The sequence below is a fragment of the Oncorhynchus masou genome, chromosome 23 (genome assembly GCF_036934945.1).
Source record: "Oncorhynchus masou masou isolate Uvic2021 chromosome 23, UVic_Omas_1.1, whole genome shotgun sequence".
Lineage (NCBI taxonomy): Eukaryota > Metazoa > Chordata > Actinopteri > Salmoniformes > Salmonidae > Oncorhynchus > Oncorhynchus masou.
In genome coordinates, this window is record NC_088234.1 from 16,693,933 (window position 1) to 16,716,169 (window position 22,237).

General features: G+C 42.0%; 1 protein-coding gene across 13 annotated transcripts in view; it reads left to right on the plus strand.

Moving 5' to 3' along the window:
* LOC135510445 (basement membrane-specific heparan sulfate proteoglycan core protein-like) overlaps nucleotides 1-22,237 on the plus strand; it is a 93,419-nt gene that overhangs the window by 41,123 nt on the left and 30,059 nt on the right. For 11 of the 13 annotated variants that reach the window (XM_064931375.1, XM_064931373.1, XM_064931374.1 and 8 more), the window contains 10 exons: nucleotides 1,968-2,252; nucleotides 6,672-6,956; nucleotides 10,020-10,304; nucleotides 14,870-15,154; nucleotides 19,832-20,104; nucleotides 20,296-20,568; nucleotides 20,668-20,988; nucleotides 21,082-21,360; nucleotides 21,534-21,782; nucleotides 22,078-22,194. In XM_064931375.1, coding sequence (XP_064787447.1) covers nucleotides 1,968-2,252; nucleotides 6,672-6,956; nucleotides 10,020-10,304; nucleotides 14,870-15,154; nucleotides 19,832-20,104; nucleotides 20,296-20,568; nucleotides 20,668-20,988; nucleotides 21,082-21,360; nucleotides 21,534-21,782; nucleotides 22,078-22,194 — 2,652 coding nt within the window. The remainder of the gene's footprint in view (nucleotides 1-1,967; nucleotides 2,253-6,671; nucleotides 6,957-10,019; nucleotides 10,305-14,869; nucleotides 15,155-19,831; nucleotides 20,105-20,295; nucleotides 20,569-20,667; nucleotides 20,989-21,081; nucleotides 21,361-21,533; nucleotides 21,783-22,077; nucleotides 22,195-22,237) is intronic. The other 2 variants (XM_064931372.1, XM_064931376.1) reach the window with 2 other exon arrangements.

The window sequence follows — 22,237 nt, forward strand, 5'->3', positions numbered from 1 at the left end:
ATATTGAGAGGAGTCTGTCCCAAACACTGACTCCTGAACTTCATGTTTAAACATAAAGGAAAACATTTATATAGAGGTTTCATCTTTGTATCTGTGCCATTATGGTGTCTGTTTCAACACGGGCAGCAGATCTACATGTTAATGTTGCATGTGCCATGATCTACCAACTGAGTTACAGAGGACCACCATGTGGGAAGTGGACACTTCAGGAAGAAGAGTAGAGTTTTGAGATGAATAGACAACAGGGGGGTTCCAACCCTCTAAGACCCCAAACATTGAGATACATTTGACCAAAACACTACTAATACTATATACTACTCTACTGTACCCTGCTCTATTGTACTGTGCTCTACTGAACTGTACCCTACTCTACCTTACCCTACTCTACTGTTCCCTACTCTACTGAACTGTACCCCACTCTCTTGTACTGTGCTCTACTGAACTATACCCTACTCTATTGTACTGTACTCTACTGAACTGTACCCTACTCTATTGTACTGTACTCTACTGAACTGTACCTTACTGAACTGTACCCTACTCTATTGTACTGTACTCTACTGAACTGTACCCTACTCTATTGTACTGTAACCTACTCTATTGTACTGTACCCTACTATGTGTACTGTACCCTACTCTATTGTACTGTACCCTACTGAACTGTACTCTACTGTACTCTACTGAACTGTACCCTACTCTATTGTACTGTGCTCTACTGAACTGTACCTTACTGAACTGTACCCTACTCTATTGTACTGTACTCTACTGAACTGTACCTTACTGAACTCTACCCTAATCTATTGTACTGTACTCTACTGAACTGTACCTTACTGAACTGTACCCTACTCTATTGTACTGTACTCTACTGAACTGTTCCCTACTCTATTGTACTGTACTCTACTGAACTGTACCCTACTCTAGTGTACTGTACTCTACTGAACTGTACCCTACTCTATTGTACTGTACTCTACTGAACTGTACTCTACTGTACTCTACTGAACTCTACCCTACTCTATTGTACTGTACTGAACTGTACCCTACTCTATTGTACTGTACTCTACTGAACTGTACCCTACCCTACTGTACTGTACTGTGCTCTACTGCTCTGTACCCTACCCTACTGTACTGTGCTGTACTGAACTGTACCCTACCCTACTCTACTGTACTCTACTGAACTGTACCCTAGTCTTATTGTACTGTGCTCAACTGAACTGTACCCTCATCTACTGAACTGTACCCTACTCTATTGTATTGTTTATCTTATGCTTGTGTGCAGCTTCTCTACCATGGAAACCCATATCATGAAGCTCCCGACTAACATTTATTGAGCTGAGTTTGCTTCTAGAGGCAGTTTGGAACGCAGTAGTTAGTGTTTCAACCGAGGACAGACAATGTTTACGCGCTCCGCACTTCAGCACTCGGGGGTCCCGTTCTGTTCGCTTGTGTGGCCTACCATATTGCAGCCGTTGTTGCTCCTAGATGTTTCCACTTCACAATGACAACACTTACAGTTGACTACAGTTAGCTCTAGCATGGTAGAAATTTGACAAACTGACTTGTTTGACAGGTGGCATCCAATGACGGTGTCACATTGAAAGTCATTGAGCTCTTCAGTAAGGCCATTCTACTGCCAATGTCTGTCTATGGAGAGTGCATGGCTGTGTGCTTGATTTTATACACATGTCAACAATGTGTGCGGTTGAAAAAGCCGAATCCACTAATTTGAAAGGGTGTCCACATACTTTTGCATATATAGTTTATATGTCTAAAATAATAGTTACCGTACTACTTACTGAAGTCAGATCATACTTTGGAAAGATTGTTGCTCTGACTGCATTTGTCTTTATATACATTTATGTAAATTCTAACTGAATTGAGTCAACATATGTAAAATATACTATTATCACAATGTTACAGCATCAGCTGAATTACCAGACAGGTATCCAGATGTTTTGTGCATTATTTTCACAGCTCTTCCCAAAACTACTCTGACTGTGAAGCCAAACCCTGCATACACTGGAGAGAAAGTCACTCTGAAGTGTTCAGTTGGGTCTGACAGTAGATGGAACTATCAGAGGTACAAAGACTGGAATTATAATGTCGTTTCCCAGTCTGTCAGACACACTATAACAGGAGACGCCCTCACTATCAGGAGAGCTGCTGAGTCTGACCAGGGTCTCTACTGGTGTGAAGGGAACAGAGTGTCTCGACCCACATCTTCACAACCAAGTGATCTTGTCACTCTCACTATAAAAGGTGAGATACTTTGTATTTTTGTCATAAAGATGGACACTATTTATATTGTGTTAGAATTCTCAGTTAAAGTGTTGGGACAGTGTTGGGACAGTGTTTGTACAGTGTTGGTACAGTGTTGGGACAGTGTTGGTACAGTGTTGGTACAGTGTTGGGACAGTGTTGGTACAGTGTTGGTACAGTGTTGGGAGAGTGTTGGTACAGTGTTGGTACAGTGTTTGTACAGTGTTGGTACAGTGTTGGGACAGTGTTGGGACAGTGTTGGTACAGTGTTGGGACAGTGTTGGGACAGTGTTGGTAAAGTGTTGGTACAGTGTTGGTACAGTTTTGGTACAGTGTTGGTACAGTGTTGGTACAGTGTTGGTACAGTTTTGGTAGTGTTGGGACAGTGTTGGTACAGTTTTGTTAGTGTTGGTACAGTGTTGGTACAGTGTTGGTACAGTGTTGGTACAGTGTTGGTAGTGTTGGGACAGTGTTGGTAAAGTGTTGGTACAGTGTTGGTAAAGTGTTGGTAAAGTGTTGGTACAGTGTTGGTACAGTGTTGGTACAGTGTTGGTACAGTGTTGGTACAGTGTTGGGACAGTGTTGGTACAGTGTTGGTACAGTGTTGGTACAGTGTTGTGACAGTGTTGGTAGTGTCGGGACAGTATTGTTCTGTGATGTCTCTAATCTCCAAATCAATAACAAACATATTGTTAATTAGTTTATTACAGAGTAATTGTTTATACACATTCTGTATTTATATTATAATAATAATAATATATCCCATTTAGCAGACGCTTTTGTCCAAAGCGACTTACAAGTCGGCTGGGGCCACTACTTTTACATATGGGTGGCCCCAGCGGGAATTGAACCCACGGCGCTTGGCGTTGCAAGCGCCATGCTCTACCGACTGAGCCACACAGGACCATATTGAGAGGAGTCTGTCCCAAACACTGACTCCTGAACTTCATGTTTAAACATAAAGGAAAACATTTATATAGAGGTTTCATCTTTGTATCTGTGCCATTATGGTGTCTGTTACAACACAGGCAGCAGATCTACATGTTAATGTTGCATGTGCCATGATCTACCAACTGAGTTACAGAGGACCACCATGTGGGAAGTGGACACTTCAGGAAGAAGAGTAGAGTTTTGAGATGAATAGACAACAGGGGGGTTCCAACCCTCCAAGACCCCAAACATTGAGATACATTTGACCAAAACACTACTAATACTATATACTACTCTACTCTACCCTGCTCTATTGTAGTGTGCTCTACTGAACTGTACCCTACTCTACCTTACCCTACTCTACCTTACCCTACTCTACTGAACTGTACCCTACTCTATTGTACTGTGCTCTACTGAACTAAACCATACTGAACTGTACCCTACTCTATTGTACTGTGCTCTACTGAACTGTACCATACTGAACTGTACCCTACTCTAATGTACCCTACTGTACTGAACTGTACCCTACTCTATTGTACTGTACCCGACTCTACCTTACTCTACTGTACTCTATTGTACTGTACCCTACTGTACTGTACTGTGCTCTACTGAACTGTACCCTACTGTACCCTACTTTACTGAACTGTACCCTACTCTATTGTACTGTGCTGTACCCTACTCTATTGTACTGTGCTCAACTGAACTGTGCCATACTGAACTGTACCCTACTCTACTGTACCCTACTGTACTGAACTGTACCATACTGTACTGTGTTCTACTGAACTGTACCCTACCCTACTGTACTGTACTGTGCTCTACTGAACTGTACCCTACTATATTGTACTGTACTCTACTGAACTGCACCCTACTCTACTGTACTGTGCTCTACTGAACTGTACAATACTGAACTGTACCCTACTCTATTGTACTGTGCTCTACTGAACTGTACCATACTGAACTGTACCCTACTGAACTGTACCCTACTCTATTTTACAGTGCTCTACTGAACTGTACCCTACTCTATTGTACTGTGCTCTACTGAACTGCCCCATACTGAACTGTACCCTACTCTATTGTACTGTGCTCTACTGAACTGTACCCTACTCTATTGTACTGTGCTCTACTGAATTGTACCCTACTCTATTGTACTATACTCTACTGTACTGTACCCTACACTACTGAACTGTACACTACTCTGTTGTAGAGCATTCTACTAATCTGTACACTACTCTACTGATCTGCCCCATACTGAACTGTACCCTACTCTATTGTACTGTGCTCTACTGAACTGTACCATACTGTACCGTACTCTATTGTACTGTGCTGTGCCCTACTCTATTGTACTGTGCTATACTGAACTGTACCATACTGTACCATACTCTATTGTACTGTGCTGTACCCTACTCTATTGTACTGTGCTCTACTGAACTGTACCATACTCTATTGTACTGTACTCTACTGAACTGTACCGTACTCTATTGTACTGTGCTCTACTGAACTGTACCCTACTGTACTGTACCCTACTTTACTGAACTGTACCCTACTCAATTGTACTGTGCTGTACCCTTCTCTATTGTACTGTGCTCAACTGAACTGTACCATACTGAACTGTACCCTACTCTACTGTACCCTACTGTACTGAACTGTACCCTACTGTACTGTGTTCTACTGAACTGTACCCTACCCTACTGTACTGTGCTCTACTGAACTGTACCCTACTATATTGTACTGTACTCTACTGAACTGTACCCTACTCTATTGTACTGTGCTCTACTGAACTGTACCCTACTCTATTGTATTGTGCTCTACTGAACTGTTCCCTACTCTATTGTACTGTGCTCTACTGAACTGTACCCTACTCAATTGTACTGTACCATACTGAACTGTACCCTACTCTACTGTACCCTACTGTACTGAACTGTACCCTACTGTACTGTGTTCTACTGAACTGTACCCTACTCTATTGTACTGTGCTCTACTGAACTGTACCCTACTCTATTGTATTGTGCTCTACTCAACTGTACCCTACTCTATTGTACTGTACTGAACTGGACCCTACTGTACTGTACCCAACTGAACTGTACCCTACTCTACTGAACTGTACCCTACCCTACTGTACTGTACTGTGCTCTACTGAACTGTAGCCTACCCTACTGTACTGTGCTCTACTGAACTGTACCCTACTGTACTGTACTGTGCTCTACTGAACTGTTCCCTACTCTATTGTACTGTGCTCTACTGAACTGTACCATACTGAACTGTACCCTACTCAATTGTACTGTGCTCTACAGAACTGTACCATACTGAACTGTACCCTACTGTACTGTGTTCTACTGAACTGTACCCTACCCTACTGTACTGTACTGTGCTCTACTGAACTGTACCCTACTGTACTGTGCTCTACTGAACTGTACCCTACTGTACTGTGCTGTACTGAACTGTACCCTACTGTACTGTACTCAACTGAACTGTATCCTACTCTACTGTACTGTACTGTGCTCTACTGAACTGTACCCCACCCTACTGTACTGTGCTCTACTGAACTGTACCCTACCCTACTCTACTGTACTGTACTGTGCTCTACTGAACTGTACCCAACCCTACTCTACTGTACTGTACTCTACTGAACTGTACCCTACTGTACTGTGCTGTACTGAACTGCACCCTACCCTACTGTACTGTGCTGTACTGAACTGTTCCCTACTCTTATTTTACTGTGCTCAACTGAACTGTTCCCTCATCTACTGAACTGTACCCTTCTATATTGTATTGTTTATCTTATGCTTGTGTGCAGCTTCTCTACCATGGAAACCCATATCATGAAGCTCCCGACTAACATTTATTGAGCTGACTTTGCTTCTGGAGGCAGTTTGGAACGCAGTAGTTAGTGTTTCAACCGAGGACAGACAATGTTTACTTGCTCCGCACTTCCGCACTCGGTGGTCCCGTTCTGTGCGCTTGTGTGGCCTACCATATTGCAGCCGTTGTTGCTCCTTGACGTTTCCACTTCACAATGACAACACTTACAGTTGACTACAGTTAGCTCTGGCATGGTAGAAATTTGACAAACTGACTTGTTTGACAGGTGGCATCCTATGACGGTGTCACATTGAAAGTCATTGAGCTCTTCAGTAAGGCCATTCTACTGCCAATGTCTGTCTGTGGAGAGTGCATGGCTGTGTGCTTGATTTTATACACATGTCAGCAATGTGTGCGGTTGAAAAAGCCGAATCCACTAATTTGAAAGGGTGTCCACATACTTTTGCATATATAGTTTATATATCTAAAATAATAGTTACTGTACTACTTACTGAAGTCAGATCCTACTTTGGAAAGATTGTTGCTCTGACTGCATTTGTCTTTATATACATCTATGTAAATTCTAACTGAATGGAGTCAACATATGTAAAATATACTTTTATCACAATGTTACAGCATCAGCTGAATTACCAGGCAGGTATCCAGATGTTTTGTGCATTATTTTCACAGCTCTTCCCAAAACTACTCTGACTGTGAAGCCAAACCCTGCATACACTGGAGAGACAGTTACTATGAAGTGTTCAGTTGGGTCTGACAGTAGATGGAACTATCAGTGGTACAAAGACGGGAATTATAATGTAGTGTCCCAGTCTGTCAGACACACTATAACAGGAGACACCCTCACTATCAGTAGAGCTGCTGAGTCTGACCAGGGTCTCTACTGGTGTGAAGGGAGCAGAGTGTCTCGACCCACATCTTCGCAACCAAGTGATCCTGTCACTCTCACTATAAAAGGTGAGATACTTTGTGTTTTTGTCATAAAGATGGACACTATTTATATTGTGTTAGAATTCTCAGTTAAAGTGTTGGGACAGTGTTGGGACAGTTTTGGTACAGTGTTGGGACAGTGTTGGGACAGTGTTGGGACAGTGTTGGTACAGTGTTGGTAAAGTGTTGGTACAGTGTTGGGACAGTATTGTTCTGTGATGTCTCTAATCTCCAAAGCAATAACAAACATATTGTTAATTAGTTTATTACAGAGTAATTGTTTATACACATTCTGTATTTATATTGAGAGGAGTCTGTCCCAAACACTGACTCCTGAACTTCATGTTTAAACATAAAGGAAAACATTTATATAGAGGTTTCATCTTTGTATCTGTGCCATTATGGTGTCTGTTACAACAACACAAGCAACACATCTACATGTTAATGTTGCATGTGCCATGATCTACCAACTGAGTTACAGAGGACCACCATGTGGGAAGTGGACACTTCAGGAAGAAGAGTAGAGTTTTGAGATGAATAGACAACAGGGGGGTTCCAACCCTCCAAGACCCCAAACATTGAGATACATTTGACCAAAACACTACTAATACTATATACTACTCTACTGTACCCTGCTCTATTGTACTGTGCTCTACTGAACTGTACCCTACTCTACCTTACCCTACTCTACTGTTCCCTACTCTACTGAACTGTACCCCACTCTCTTGTACTGTGCTCTACTGAACTATACCCTACTCTATTGTACTGTACTCTACTGAACTGTACCCTACTCTATTGTACTGTACTCTACTGAACTGTACCTTACTGAACTATACACTACTCTATTATACTGTACTCTACTGAACTGTACCCTACTCTATTGTACTGTACTCTACTGAACTGTACTCTACTGAACTGTACCCTACTCTATTGTACTGTACTCTACTGAACTGTACTCTTCTGAACTGTACCCTACTCTATTGTACTGTGCTCTACTGAACTGTACCTTACTGAACTGTACCCTACTCCATTGTACTGTACTCTACTGAACTGTACCTTACTGAACTGTACACTACTCTATTGTACTGTACTCTACTGAACTGTACCCTACTCTATTGTACTGTACTCTACTGAACTGTACCCTACTCTATTGTACTGTACTCTACTGAACTGTACCCTACTCTAGTGTACTGTACCCTACTCTATTGTACTGTACTCTACGGAACTGTACCCTACTCTATTGTACTGTACTCTACTGAACTGTACCTTACTGAACTGTACCCTACTCTATTGTACTGTACTCTACTGAACTGTACCCTACTCTACTGAACTGTACCCTACTCTATTGTACTGTACTCTACTGAACTGTACCCTACTCTAGTGTACTGTACCCTACTCTATTGTACTGTACTCTACGGAACTGTACCCTACTCTATTGTACTGTACTCTACTGAACTGTACCTTACTGAACTGTACCCTACTCTATTGTACTGTACTCTACTGAACTGTACCCTACTCTATTGTACTGTAACCTACTCTATTGTACTGTACCCTACTATGTGTACTGTACCCTACTGAACTGTACTCTACTGTACTCTACTGAACTGTACCCTACTCTATTGTACTGTGCTCTACTGAACTGTACCTTACTGAACTGTACCCTACTCTATTGTACTGTACTCTACTGAACTGTTCCCTACTCTATTGTACTGTACTCTACTGAACTGTACCCTACTCTAGTGTACTGTACCCTACTCTATTGTACTGTACCCTACTGAACTGTACTCTACTGTACTCTACTGAACTGTACCCTACTCTATTGTACTGTGCTCTACTGAACTGTACCTTACTGAACTGTACCCTACTCTATTGTACTGTACTCTACTGAACTGTACCTTACTGAACTCTACCCTAATCTATTGTACTGTACTCTACTGAACTGTACCTTACTGAACTGTACCCTACTCTATTGTACTGTACTCTACTGAACTGTTCCCTACTCTATTGTACTGTACTCTACTGAACTGTACCCTACTCTAGTGTACTGTACTCTACTGAACTGTACCCTACTCTATTGTACTGTACTCTACTGAACTGTACTCTACTGTACTCTACTGAACTCTACCCTACTCTATTGTACTGTACTGAACTGTACCCTACTCTATTGTACTGTACTCTACTGAACTGTACCCTACCCTACTGTACTGTACTGTGCTCTACTGCTCTGTACCCTACCCTACTGTACTGTGCTGTACTGAACTGTACCCTACCCTACTCTACTGTACTCTACTGAACTGTACCCTAGTCTTATTGTACTGTGCTCAACTGAACTGTACCCTCATCTACTGAACTGTACCCTACTCTATTGTATTGTTTATCTTATGCTTGTGTGCAGCTTCTCTACCATGGAAACCCATATCATGAAGCTCCCGACTAACATTTATTGAGCTGAGTTTGCTTCTAGAGGCAGTTTGGAACGCAGTAGTTAGTGTTTCAACCGAGGACAGACAATGTTTACGCGCTCCGCACTTCAGCACTCGGGGGTCCCGTTCTGTTCGCTTGTGTGGCCTACCATATTGCAGCCGTTGTTGCTCCTAGATGTTTCCACTTCACAATGACAACACTTACAGTTGACTACAGTTAGCTCTAGCATGGTAGAAATTTGACAAACTGACTTGTTTGACAGGTGGCATCCAATGACGGTGTCACATTGAAAGTCATTGAGCTCTTCAGTAAGGCCATTCTACTGCCAATGTCTGTCTATGGAGAGTGCATGGCTGTGTGCTTGATTTTATACACATTTCAACAATGTGTGCAGTTGAAAAAGCCGAATCCACTAATTTGAAAGGGTGTCCACATACTTTTGCATATATAGTTTATATATCTAAAATAATAGTTACCGTACTACTTACTGAAGTCAGATCATACTTTGGAAAGATTGTTGCTCTGACTGCATTTGTCTTTATATACATCTATGTAAATTCTAACTGAATTGAGTCAACATATGTAAAATATACTATTATCACAATGTTACAGCATCAGCTGAATTACCAGACAGGTATCCAGATGTTTTGTGCATTATTTTCACAGCTCTTCCCAAAACTACTCTGACTGTGAAGCCAAACCCTGCATACACTGGAGAGACAGTTACTATGAAGTGTTCAGTTGGGTCTGACAGTAGATGGAACTATCAGAGGTACAAAGACTGGAATTATAATGTCGTATCCCAGTCTGTCAGACACACTATAACAGGAGACGCCCTCACTATCAGTAGAGCTGCTGAGTCTGACCAGGGTCTCTACTGGTGTGAAGGGAACAGAGTGTCTCGACCCACATCTTCACAACCAAGTGATCTTGTCACTCTCACTATAAAAGGTGAGATACTCTGTATTTTTGTCATAAAGATGGACACTATTTCTTTTGTGTTAGAATTCTCAGTTAAAGTGTTGGGACAGTGTTGGGACAGTGTTTGTACAGTGTTGGTACAGTGTTGGGACAGTGTTGGTACAGTGTTGGTACAGTGTTGGTACAGTGTTGGGACAGTGTTGGTACAGTGTTGGTACAGTGTTGGGACAGTGTTGGTACAGTGTTGGGACAGTGTTTGTACAGTGTTGGTACAGTGTTGGGACAGTGTTGGGACAGTGTTGGTACAGTGTTGGGACAGTGTTGGGACAGTGTTGGTAAAGTGTTGGTACAGTGTTGGTACAGTTTTGGTAGTGTTGGTACAGTGTTGGTACAGTGTTGTGATAGTGTTAGTACAGTGTTGGTACAGTGTTGGTACAGTGTTGGTACAGTGTTGGGACAGTGTTGGTACAGTGTTGGTACAGTGTTGGTACAGTTTTGGGACAGTGTTGGTACAGTGTTGGTACAGTGTTGGGACAGTGTTGGTACAGTTTTGGTAGTGTTGATACAGTGTTGGTACAGTGTTGGGACAGTGTTGGTACAGTGTTGGTACAGTGTTGGGACAGTGTTGGTACAGTGTTGGTACAGTGTTGGGACAGTGTTGGTACAGTGTTGGGACAGTGTTTGTACAGTGTTGGTACAGTGTTGGGACAGTGTTGGGACAGTGTTGGTACAGTGTTGGGACAGTGTTGGGACAGTGTTGGTAAAGTGTTGGTACAGTGTTGGTTGACAGTGTTGGTACAGTGTTGGGACAGTGTTGTTAGTGTTGGTACAGTGTTGGTACAGTGTTGGTGTTGGTACAGTGTTGGGACAGTGTTGGTACAGTGTTGGTACAGTGTTGGTACAGTGTTGGTACAGTTTGGTACAGGTACAGTGTTGGTACAGTGTTGGTACAGTGTTGGTACAGTTTTGGTAGTGTTGGTACAGTGTTGGTACAGTGTTGGGACAGTGTTGGTACAGTGTTGGGACAGTGTTGTGACAGTGTTGGTACAGTGTTGGGACAGTGTTGGTACAGTGTTGGGACAGTGTTGGTACAGTGTTGGGACAGTGTTGGGACAGTGTTGGTACAGTGTTGGGACAGTGTTGGGACAGTGTTGGTACAGTGTTGGGACAGTGTTGGTACAGTGTTGAGACAGTGTTGGTACAGTGTTGGTACAGTGTTGGTAGTGTTGGGACAGTATTGTTCTGTGATGTCTCTAATCTCCAAAGCAATAACAAACATATTGTTAATTAGTTTATTACAGAGTAATTGTTTATACACATTCTGTATTTATATTGAGAGGAGTCTGTCCCAAACACTGACTCCTGAACTTCATGTTTAAACATAAAGGAAAACATTTATATAGAGGTTTCATCTTTGTATCTGTGCCATTATGGTGTCTGTTACAACACGGGCAGCAGATCTACATGTTAATGTTGCATGTGCCATAGTCTACCAACTGAGTTACAGAGGACCACCATGTGGGAAGTGGACACTTCAGGAAGAAGAGTAGAGTTTTGAGATTAATAGACAACAGGGGGGTTCCAACCCTCCAAGACCCCAAACATTGAGATACATTTGACCAAAACACTACTAATACTATATACTACTCTACTGTACCCTGCTCTATTGTACTGTGCTCTACTGAACTGTACCATACTGAACTGTACCATACTCATTGTACTGTGCTCTACTGAATTGTACCCTACTCTATTGTACTGTACCCTACTCTACTGAGCTGTACACTTCTCTATTGTAGTGCATTCTAGTGATCTGTACCCTACTCTACTGAACTGTACACTACTCTATTGTACTGCATTCTACTGATCTGTACCCTACTCTACTGAACTGCCCCATGCTGAACTGTACCCTACTCTATTGTACTGTGCTCTACTGAACTGTACCATACTGTACCGTTCTCTATTGTACTGTGCTGTACCCTACTCTATTGTACTGTGCTCTACTGAACTGTACCATACTGTACCGTACTCTATTGTACTGTGCTATACTGAACTGTACCATACTCTATTGTACTGTGCTCTACTGAACTGTACCATACTGTACCGTACTCTATTGTACTGTGCTCTACTGAACTGTACCATACTCTATTGTACTGTGCTCTACTGAACTGTACCATACTCTATTGAACTGTGCTCTACTGAACTGTACCATACTGTACCGTACTCTATTGTACTGTGCTCTACTGAACTGTACCATACTCTATTGTACTGTGCTCTACTGAACTGTACCATACTCTATTGTACTGTGCTCTACTGAACTGTACCGTACTCTATTGTACTGTGCTCTACTGAACTGTACCATACTCTATTGTACTGTGCTCTACTGAACTGTACCATACTCTATTGAACTGTACCATACTGAACTGTACCGTACTCTATTGTACTGTGCTCTACTGAACTGTACCCTACTCTATCGTACTATACCCTACTGTACTGTACCCTACTCTACTGAACTGTACACTACTCTATTGTACTATACCTTACTGTACTGTACCCTACTCTACTGAACTGTACACTACTCTATTGTAGTGCACTCTACTGAACTGTACCCTACTATACTGTGCTCTACTGAACTGTACCCTACTCTATTGCGCTGTGCTCTACTGAACTGTACCTTACTGAACTGTATACTACTCTATTATACTGTACTCTACTGAACTGTACCCTACTCTATTGTACTGTACTCTTCTGAACTGTACTCTACTGAACTGTACCCTACTCTATTGTACTGTACTCTACTGAACTGTACTCTTCTGAACTGTACCCTACTCTATTGTACTGTGCTCTACTGAACTGTACCTTACTGAACTGTACCCTACTCCATTGTACTGTACTCTACTGAACTGTACCTTACTGAACTGTACACTACTCTATTGTACTGTACTCTACTGAACTGTACCCTACTCTATTGTACTGTACTCTACTGAACTGTACCCTACTCTAGTGTACTGTACCCTACTCTATTGTACTGTACTCTACGGAACTGTACCCTACTCTATTGTACTGTACTCTACTGAACTGTACCTTACTGAACTGTACCCTACTCTATTGTACTGTACTCTACTGAACTGTACCCTACTCTATTGTACTGTAACCTACTCTATTGTACTGTACCCTACTATGTGTACTGTACCCTACTCTATTGTACTGTACCCTACTGAACGGTACTCTACTGTACTCTACTGAACTGTACCCTACTCTATTGTACTGTACTCTACTGAACTGTTCCCTACTCTACTGTACTGTACTCTACTGAACTGTACCCAACTCTAGTGTACTGTACCCTACTCTATTGTACTGTACCCTACTGAACTGTACTCTACTGTACTCTACTGAACTGTACCCTACTCTATTGTACTGTGCTCTACTGAACTGTACCTTACTGAACTGTACCCTACTCTATTGTACTGTACTCTACTGAACTGTACCTTACTGAACTGTACCCTACTCTATTGTACTGTACTCTACTGAACTGTTCCCTACTCTATTGTACTGTACTCTACTGAACTGTACCCTACTCTATTGTACTGTACTCTACTGAACTGTACTCTACTGTACTCTACTGAACTCTACCCTACTCTATTGTACTGTACTGAACTGTACCCTACTCTATTGTACTGTACTCTACTGAACTGTACCCTACCCTACTGTACTGTACTGTGCTCTACTGCTCTGTACCCTACCCTACTGTACTGTGCTGTACTGAACTGTACCCTACCCTACTCTACTGTACTCTACTGAACTGTACCCTAGTCTTATTGTACTGTGCTCAACTGAACTGTACCCTCATCTACTGAACTGTACCCTACTCTATTGTATTGTTTATCTTATGCTTGTGTGCAGCTTCTCTACCATGGAAACCCATATCATGAAGCTCCCGACTAACATTTATTGAGCTGAGTTTGCTTCTAGAGGCAGTTTGGAATGCAGTAGTTAGTGTTTCAACCGAGGACAGACAATGTTTACGCGCTCCGCACTTCAGCACTCGGGGGTCCCGTTCTGTTCGCTTGTGTGGCATACCATATTGCAGCCGTTGTTGCTCCTAGATGTTTCCACTTCACAATGACAACACTTACAGTTGACTACAGTTAGCTCTAGCATGGTAGAAATTTGACAAACTGACTTGTTTGACAGGTGGCATCCAATGACGGTGTCACATTGAAAGTCATTGAGCTCTTCAGTAAGGCCATTCTACTGCCAATGTCTGTCTATGGAGAGTGCATGGCTGTGTGCTTGATTTTATACACATGTCAACAATGTGTGCAGTTGAAAAAGCCGAATCCACTAATTTGAAAGGGTGTCCACATACTTTTGCATATATAGTTTATATATCTAAAATAATAGTTACCGTACTACTTACTGAAGTCAGATCATACTTTGGAAAGATTGTTGCTCTGACTGCATTTGTCTTTATATACATCTATGTAAATTCTAACTGAATTGAGTCAACATATGTAAAATATACTTTTATCACAATGTTACAGCATCAGCTGAATTACCAGACAGGTATCCAGATGTTTTGTGCATTATTTTCACAGCTCTTCCCAAAACTACTCTGACTGTGAAGCCAAACCCTGCATACACTGGAGAGAAAGTCACTCTGAAGTGTTCAGTTGGGTCTGACAGTAGATGGAACTATCAGAGGTACAAAGACTGGAATTATAATGTCGTATCCCAGTCTGTCAGACACACTATAACAGGAGACACCCTCACTATCAGTAGAGCTGCTGAGTCTGACCAGGGTCTCTACTGGTGTGAAGGGAACAGAGTGTCTCGACCCACATCTTCACAACCAAGTGATCTTGTCACTCTCACTATAAAAGGTGAGATACTTTGTATTTTTGTCATAAAGATGGACACTATTTATATTGTGTTAGAATTCTCAGTTAAAGTGTTGGGACAGTGTTGGGACAATGTTTGTACAGTGTTGGTACAGTGTTGGGACAGTGTTGGTACAGTGTTGGTACAGTGTTGGTACAGTGTTGGGACAGTGTTGGTACAGTGTTGGTACAGTGTTGGGACAGTGTTGGTACAGTGTTGGGACAGTGTTTGTACAGTGTTGGTACAGTGTTGGGACAGTGTTGGGACAGTGTTGGTACAGTGTTGGGACAGTGTTGGGACAGTGTTGGTAAAGTGTTGGTACAGTGTTGGTACAGTTTTGGTAGTGTTGGTACAGTGTTGGTACAGTGTTGTGACAGTGTTAGTACAGTGTTGGTACAGTGTTGGTACAGTGTTGGGACAGTGTTGGTACAGTGTTGGGACAGTGTTGGTACAGTGTTGGTACAGTGTTGGTACAGTTTTGGGACAGTGTTGGTACAGTGTTGGTACAGTGTTGGGACAGTGTTGGTACAGTTTTGGTAGTGTTGGTACAGTGTTGGTACAGTGTTGGGACAGTGTTGGTACAGTGTTGGGACAGTGTTGTGACAGTGTTGGTACAGTGTTGGGACAGTGTTGGTACAGTGTTGGGACAGTGTTGTGACAGTGTTGGTACAGTGTTGGGACAGTGTTGGTACAGTGTTGGGACAGTGTTGGTACAGTGTTGGTACAGTGTTGGTACAGTGTTGGTAGTGTTGGGACAGTGTTGTGACAGTGTTGGTACAGTGTTGGGACAGTGTTGGTACAGTGTTGGTACAGTGTTGGTACAGTGTTGGTAGTGTTGGGACAGTATTGTTCTGTGATGTCTCTAATCTCCAAAGCAATAACAAACATATTGTTAATTAGTTTATTACAGAGTAATTGTTTATATACATTCTGTATTTATATTGAGAGGAGTCTGTCCCAAACACTGACTCCTGAACTTCATGTTTAAACATAAAGGAAAACATTTATATAGAGGTTTCATCTTTGTATCTGTGCCATTATGGTGTCTGTTACAACACGGGCAGCAGATCTACATGTTAATGTTGCATGTGCCATGATCTACCAACTGAGTTACAGAGGACCACCATGTGGGAAGTGGACACTTCAGGAAGAAGAGTAGAGTTTTGAGATGAATAGACAACAGGGGGGTTCCAACCCTCCAAGACCCCAAACATTGAGATACATTTGACCAAAACACTACTAATACTATATACTACTCTACTGTACCCTGCTCTATTGTACTGTGCTCTACTGAACTGTACCATACTGAACTGTACCATACTCATTGTACTGTGCTCTACTGAATTGTACCCTACTCTATTGTACTGTACCCTACTCTACTGAGCTGTACACTTCTCTATTGTAGTGCATTCTAGTGATCTGTACCCTACTCTACTGAACTGCCCCATGCTGAACTGCACCCTACTCTATTGTACTGTGCTCTACTGAACTGTACCATACTGTACCGTTCTCTATTGTACTGTGCTGTACCCTACTCTATTGTACTGTGCTCTACTGAACTGTACCATACTGTACCGTACTCTATTGTACTGTGCTCTACTGAACTGTACCATACTGTACCGTACTCTATTGTACTGTGCTATACTGAACTGTACCATACTCTATTGTACTGTGCTCTACTGAACTGTACCATACTGTACCGTACTCTATTGTACTGTGCTCTACTGAACTGTACCATACTCTATTGTACTGTGTTCTACTGAACTGTACCATACTCTATTGAACTGTGCTCTACTGAACTGTACCATACTGTACCGTACTCTATTGTACTGTGCTCTACTGAACTGTACCATACTCTATTGTACTGTGCTCTACTGAACTGTACCATACTCTATTGTACTGTGCTCTACTGAACTGTACCCTACTCTATCGTACTATACCCTACTGTACTGTACCCTACTCTACTGAACTGAACACTACTCTATTGTACTATACCTTACTGTACTGTACCCTACTCTACTGAACTGTACACTACTCTATTGTAGTGCACTCTACTGAACTGTACCCTACTATACTGTGCTCTACTGAACTGTACCCTACTCTATTGCGCTGTGCTCTACTGAACTCTACCCTACTCTATTGTAGTGCACTCTACTGAACTGTACCCTACTCTATTGTACTGTGCTCTACTATTCTGTACACTACTCTATTGTACTGTGCTCCACTGACTGTACTCTCCTCTATTGTACTGTACTGTACAGTACCCTGCACTACTGTAATGTACTCTACTGAACTGTACCATACTCTATTGAACTGTACCATACTGAAATGTACCGTACTCTATTGTACTGTGCTCTACTGAACTGTACCCTACTCTATCGTACTATACCCTACTGTACTGTACCCTACTCTACTGAACTGTACACTACTCTATTGTACTATACCTTACTGTACTGTACCCTACTCTACTGAACTGTACACTACTCTATTGTAGTGCACTCTACTGAACTGTACCCTACTATACTGTGCTCTACTGAACTGTACCCTACTCTATTGCGCTGTGCTCTACTGAACTCTACCCTACTCTATTGTACTGTGCTCTACTGAACTGTACCCTACTCTATTGTACTGTGCTCTACTATACTGTACACTACTCTATTGTAGTGAACTCTACTGAACTGTACCCTACTCTATTGTACTGTGCTCTACTATTCTGTACACTACTCTATTGTACTGTGCTCCACTGACTGTACTCTCCTCTATTGTACTGTACTGTACAGTACCCTGCACTACTGTAATGTACTCTACTGAACTGTACCATACTCTATTGAACTGTACCATACTGAAATGTACCGTACTCTATTGTACTGTGCTCTACTGAACTGTACCCTACTCTATCGTACTATACCCTACTGTACTGTACCCTACTCTACTGAACTGTACACTACTCTATTGTACTATACCTTACTGTACTGTACCCTACTCTACTGAACTGTACACTACTCTATTGTAGTGCACTCTACTGAACTGTACCCTACTATACTGTGCTCTACTGAACTGTACCCTACTCTATTGTACTGTGCTCCACTGACTGTACTCTCCTCTATTGTACTGTACTGTACAGTACCCTGCACTACTGTAATGTACTCTACTGAACTGTACCATACTCTATTGTGTGGTGCTCTGCTGAATTGTATCCTGCTCTACTGTACTCTAGTTGAATGTGGTGTACTGTGTTCTTCTGAACTGTGCCCTACTCTATAGAACTGTGCTCTACTGTACTGTACCCTACTCTAGTGTACCCTACTAAACTGTTTTCTACTGATCTGTACTCTACTGTACTCTAGTTGAATGTGGTGTACTGTGTTCTTCTGAACTGTGCCCTACTCTATAGAACTGTGCTCTACTGAACTGTATCCTGCTCTACTGTCCTCTAGTTGAATGTATTGCACTGTGCTTACTGAACTATACCCTACTCTATTGCACTGTACTCAACTGTACTGTACCCTACTCTACTGTACTCTTCTTTACTGTACTGTAGTGTACCCTACTCTATTGTATTGTACTCTACTGAACTGTACCATACTCTACTGTACTTTAGTGAACAGTTCAGTGGAGTATGATACAGTACTCAACTGTAGTTGAGTTGAATGTATTGCACTGTGCTCTAGTGCACTGTACCCTACTCTATTGTACTGTGCTCTACTGAACTATACCCTACTCTATTGTACTCTACACTTCTGTACTGCACCCTACTCTATTGTAGTGTACTCTACTGAGCTGCACCCTACTCTACTGTGCTCTACTGAACTGTACCCTACTCTATTATACTCTGCTCTACTGAACTGTACCCACCTCTATTGTACTGTACTCTACTGAACTGTACCATACTCTATTGTACTGTGCTCCACTGAACTGCACCCTACTCTATTGTACTGTACTCTACTGAACTGTACCCTACTCTAGTGTACTGTACTCTACTGAACTGTACCCTACTCTATTGTACTGTACTCTACTGAACTGTACCCTACTCTACTGTACTCTACTGAACTGTACTCTACTCTACTGTACTGTACTCTACTGAACTGTACCCTACTCTATTGTACTGTACTCTACTGAACTGTACCCTAATCTATTTTCATATGTTTATTTTCCCTTTATTTAACTAGAAAAGTCAGTTAAGAAAAAAATATTATTTTCAATGATGGCTTAGGAGCCGTGGGTTCACTGCCTTGTTCAGGGGCAGAATGACATAATTTTACCTTGTCAGCTCGGGGATTCGATCTTGAAACATTTCGGTTACTTGTCCATTGCTCTAACTACTTGCACTATGCTCAACTGAACTGTAGATCCAAACCTTGTGTTCCCCGAAGAGACAGTTACTCTGTGTTCAGTAGGGTCTGACTGTATCTAGAGTTATAAGTGGTACAAAGACAGGAATGATAATGTAGTGTCCCAGTCTGTCAGACACACTATAAGAGGAGACACCCTCACCATCAGTAGAGCTGCTGAGTCTGACCATGGTCTCTACTGGTGTCAGGGAGAGAGAAGATCCAGACCCACATCTTCATCCATCAGTGATGATGTCTCTGTTACTGTGAATAGTGAGTCTTTTAGTTGTTGTTGTTGTTGTTCTCTTGTTGTTATCTTATCACTCAAACCTATTGACATACCAACAGATTATCAGCCGTCGACAACACTGACTTCAGACAAAGAGAACATATTCACAGGAGACAGTGTGACACTGAGCTGTACTGTAGAGTCTCCTGGATGGAAGTTTTACTGGTACAGACACAGACCAGACTCTACACCAGTAACCACAACCTCTGGATACTCCTACACACTCAGCAGGGTCAGTGTCTCTGATGGAGGACAGTACTGGTGCAGAGCTGGGAGAGGAGACCCAGTCTACTACACCCTGTACAGTGACCCAGTCCAGATAAACGTTACTGGTGAGTCGAAAACAGTTTTATGATAAATGGCTGTTAGTGAGGATAGAAAGTAATCTAGGGTATAATATGTTGTCTGCTCATTGTATCACAACAATTATAGCTAACTTGAAGCTATATTCATGAGTTGACCTATTGATAAATTGACCTATTGATTAACTGTTTATTCAGTTGTCTGTGTTGTGTCTATGCAGAGAGGCCTGTTGCTGTTCTGACCCTCCAACCCAACTGGACCCAGATATTCAGTGGAGAGACTGTTACTATGAGATGTGACATGCAGGGAGGAGGAGACACTGACTGGAACTACAGATGGTATAAGAATAGTGAGTTAGTGATCCCCTTTAACACAAAGACTGAGTACAGAATCAGTCCTGTCTACAGGTCTAACAGTGGCTCATATACTTGTGAGGGTGTAAAGGGAAACAAGTTCTCCAAGACCAGTGATGCTGTACAACTGACTGTGTCTGGTAAGTCTATCTAATCATGTAAACATCTACTTTGGTAACTAGAATCATTGCTAAAACTGAAAGTTAGAAAACAGAAACCTGTCCTCTATCAAATCACAGATCAACCCCAACCTGTCCTGAGTATCTCTCCTCAGTGGCTGAACCCTGGAGACTCAGTGACTCTGAGTTGTGAAGTTGACAAGACGTCAACAGGCTGGAGGTTCTCCTGCTACAGGACTGTTCCCTACAGAGCTGGGTTACCCTCCCTATCAGACAAGTCTTACTCTCTACAGCCCCTATCTGACAATGTGACTAGTGAAGACTCCTACACTCTGATCCCTGCTGGTCCTACTCCCACAGGAGGATATGTGTGTAGAGCTGGGAGAGGAGACCCAGTCTATTACACACTCTACAGTCAACCTCAGTTTCTCTGGTCAGGAGGTAACCAACTGCATTTAAACTGTATTAAATCATCTTTAAGTCACCCTCATGTGTCTATATAACTATAGGTTTGACTCTCTCTCTTTGTTTCAGATCTGCAGCCTTCAGTGTCTCTTACAGTAAATCCCAACAGAACTCAACACTTTACATCAAAGTCTCTCTCACTGATCTGTGAGTTGAAGGGGAACTCTACTGGATGGAGACTGAAGAGATACACAGAGACAGCATGGCGGTCAGAGTGTCCATCTACCTGGAGATCAATAACAGAATCCACCTGCACCATCACATCATTGGACACACGGTCCAGTGGAGTGTTCTGGTGCGAGTCTGGATCAGGAGAGAACAGTAATGCTGTCAACATCACAGTAAATGGTACGTCTATTGTACAACATTCACTAGCGTTTTTACATTTCAATGCATGTTATGTTTCATTCTATAACTGAATGATTGTGTCCCATAAAATATAATACAAGCTCATAAGATGTTGATGTATTGTGAGTGATGACTCCAGATGTACAGTATTATTGATATATTATGTTACACAGATGGTGATGTGATCCTGGAGAGTCCTGTCCATCCTGTGACTGAAGGAGACACTCTGACTCTGACCTGTACATTTAGACATCAGGGAACAAATCCTAAACTCAAGACTGATTTCTACAAAGATGGAACACTCATCAAGAATGAGACCACAGGAGAGATGACCATCCCTACAGTATCCAAGTCAGATGAAGGATTCTATAAGTGTACATCTGATGAAGGAGAATCACCAGAGAGCTGGGTGACAGTGAGAGGTGAGAAAATGTGTATGATCACAACTAAGTTACCTTTTTATGATCTGTGTTAAAAATGTGATTCAAGTGTTGATGTTAATATATGTTTTGGATTTCCACTGCTCTAGAAAATGATGTCTCAACTAAATTGTCAAAAGACGGGCCATCCTGCTTTCTTTTACATGCTCTATACTGTAAACCTATATATCCTCTCTGTCTGTCCTGTTCTCTCTCCAGTCTCAGATACATACAGGAATTGAAATACTATTTATTTTCCACCTCAGAGTCTGATGGTGTTGCACTGTTCTCTCTCCAGTTGTTGCTCCTGGATCCTCTACATCAGTCCTAGTAGGAGTGGTTGTGGGTCTGCTTGTTGCTGGTGTTCTACTAGTCATTCTCCTGGTCCTGCTGGTGAGATATCAAAACAGCAAAGGTGAGACTTTTATCATTTCTCATTTATGGAAAATGTATTATTA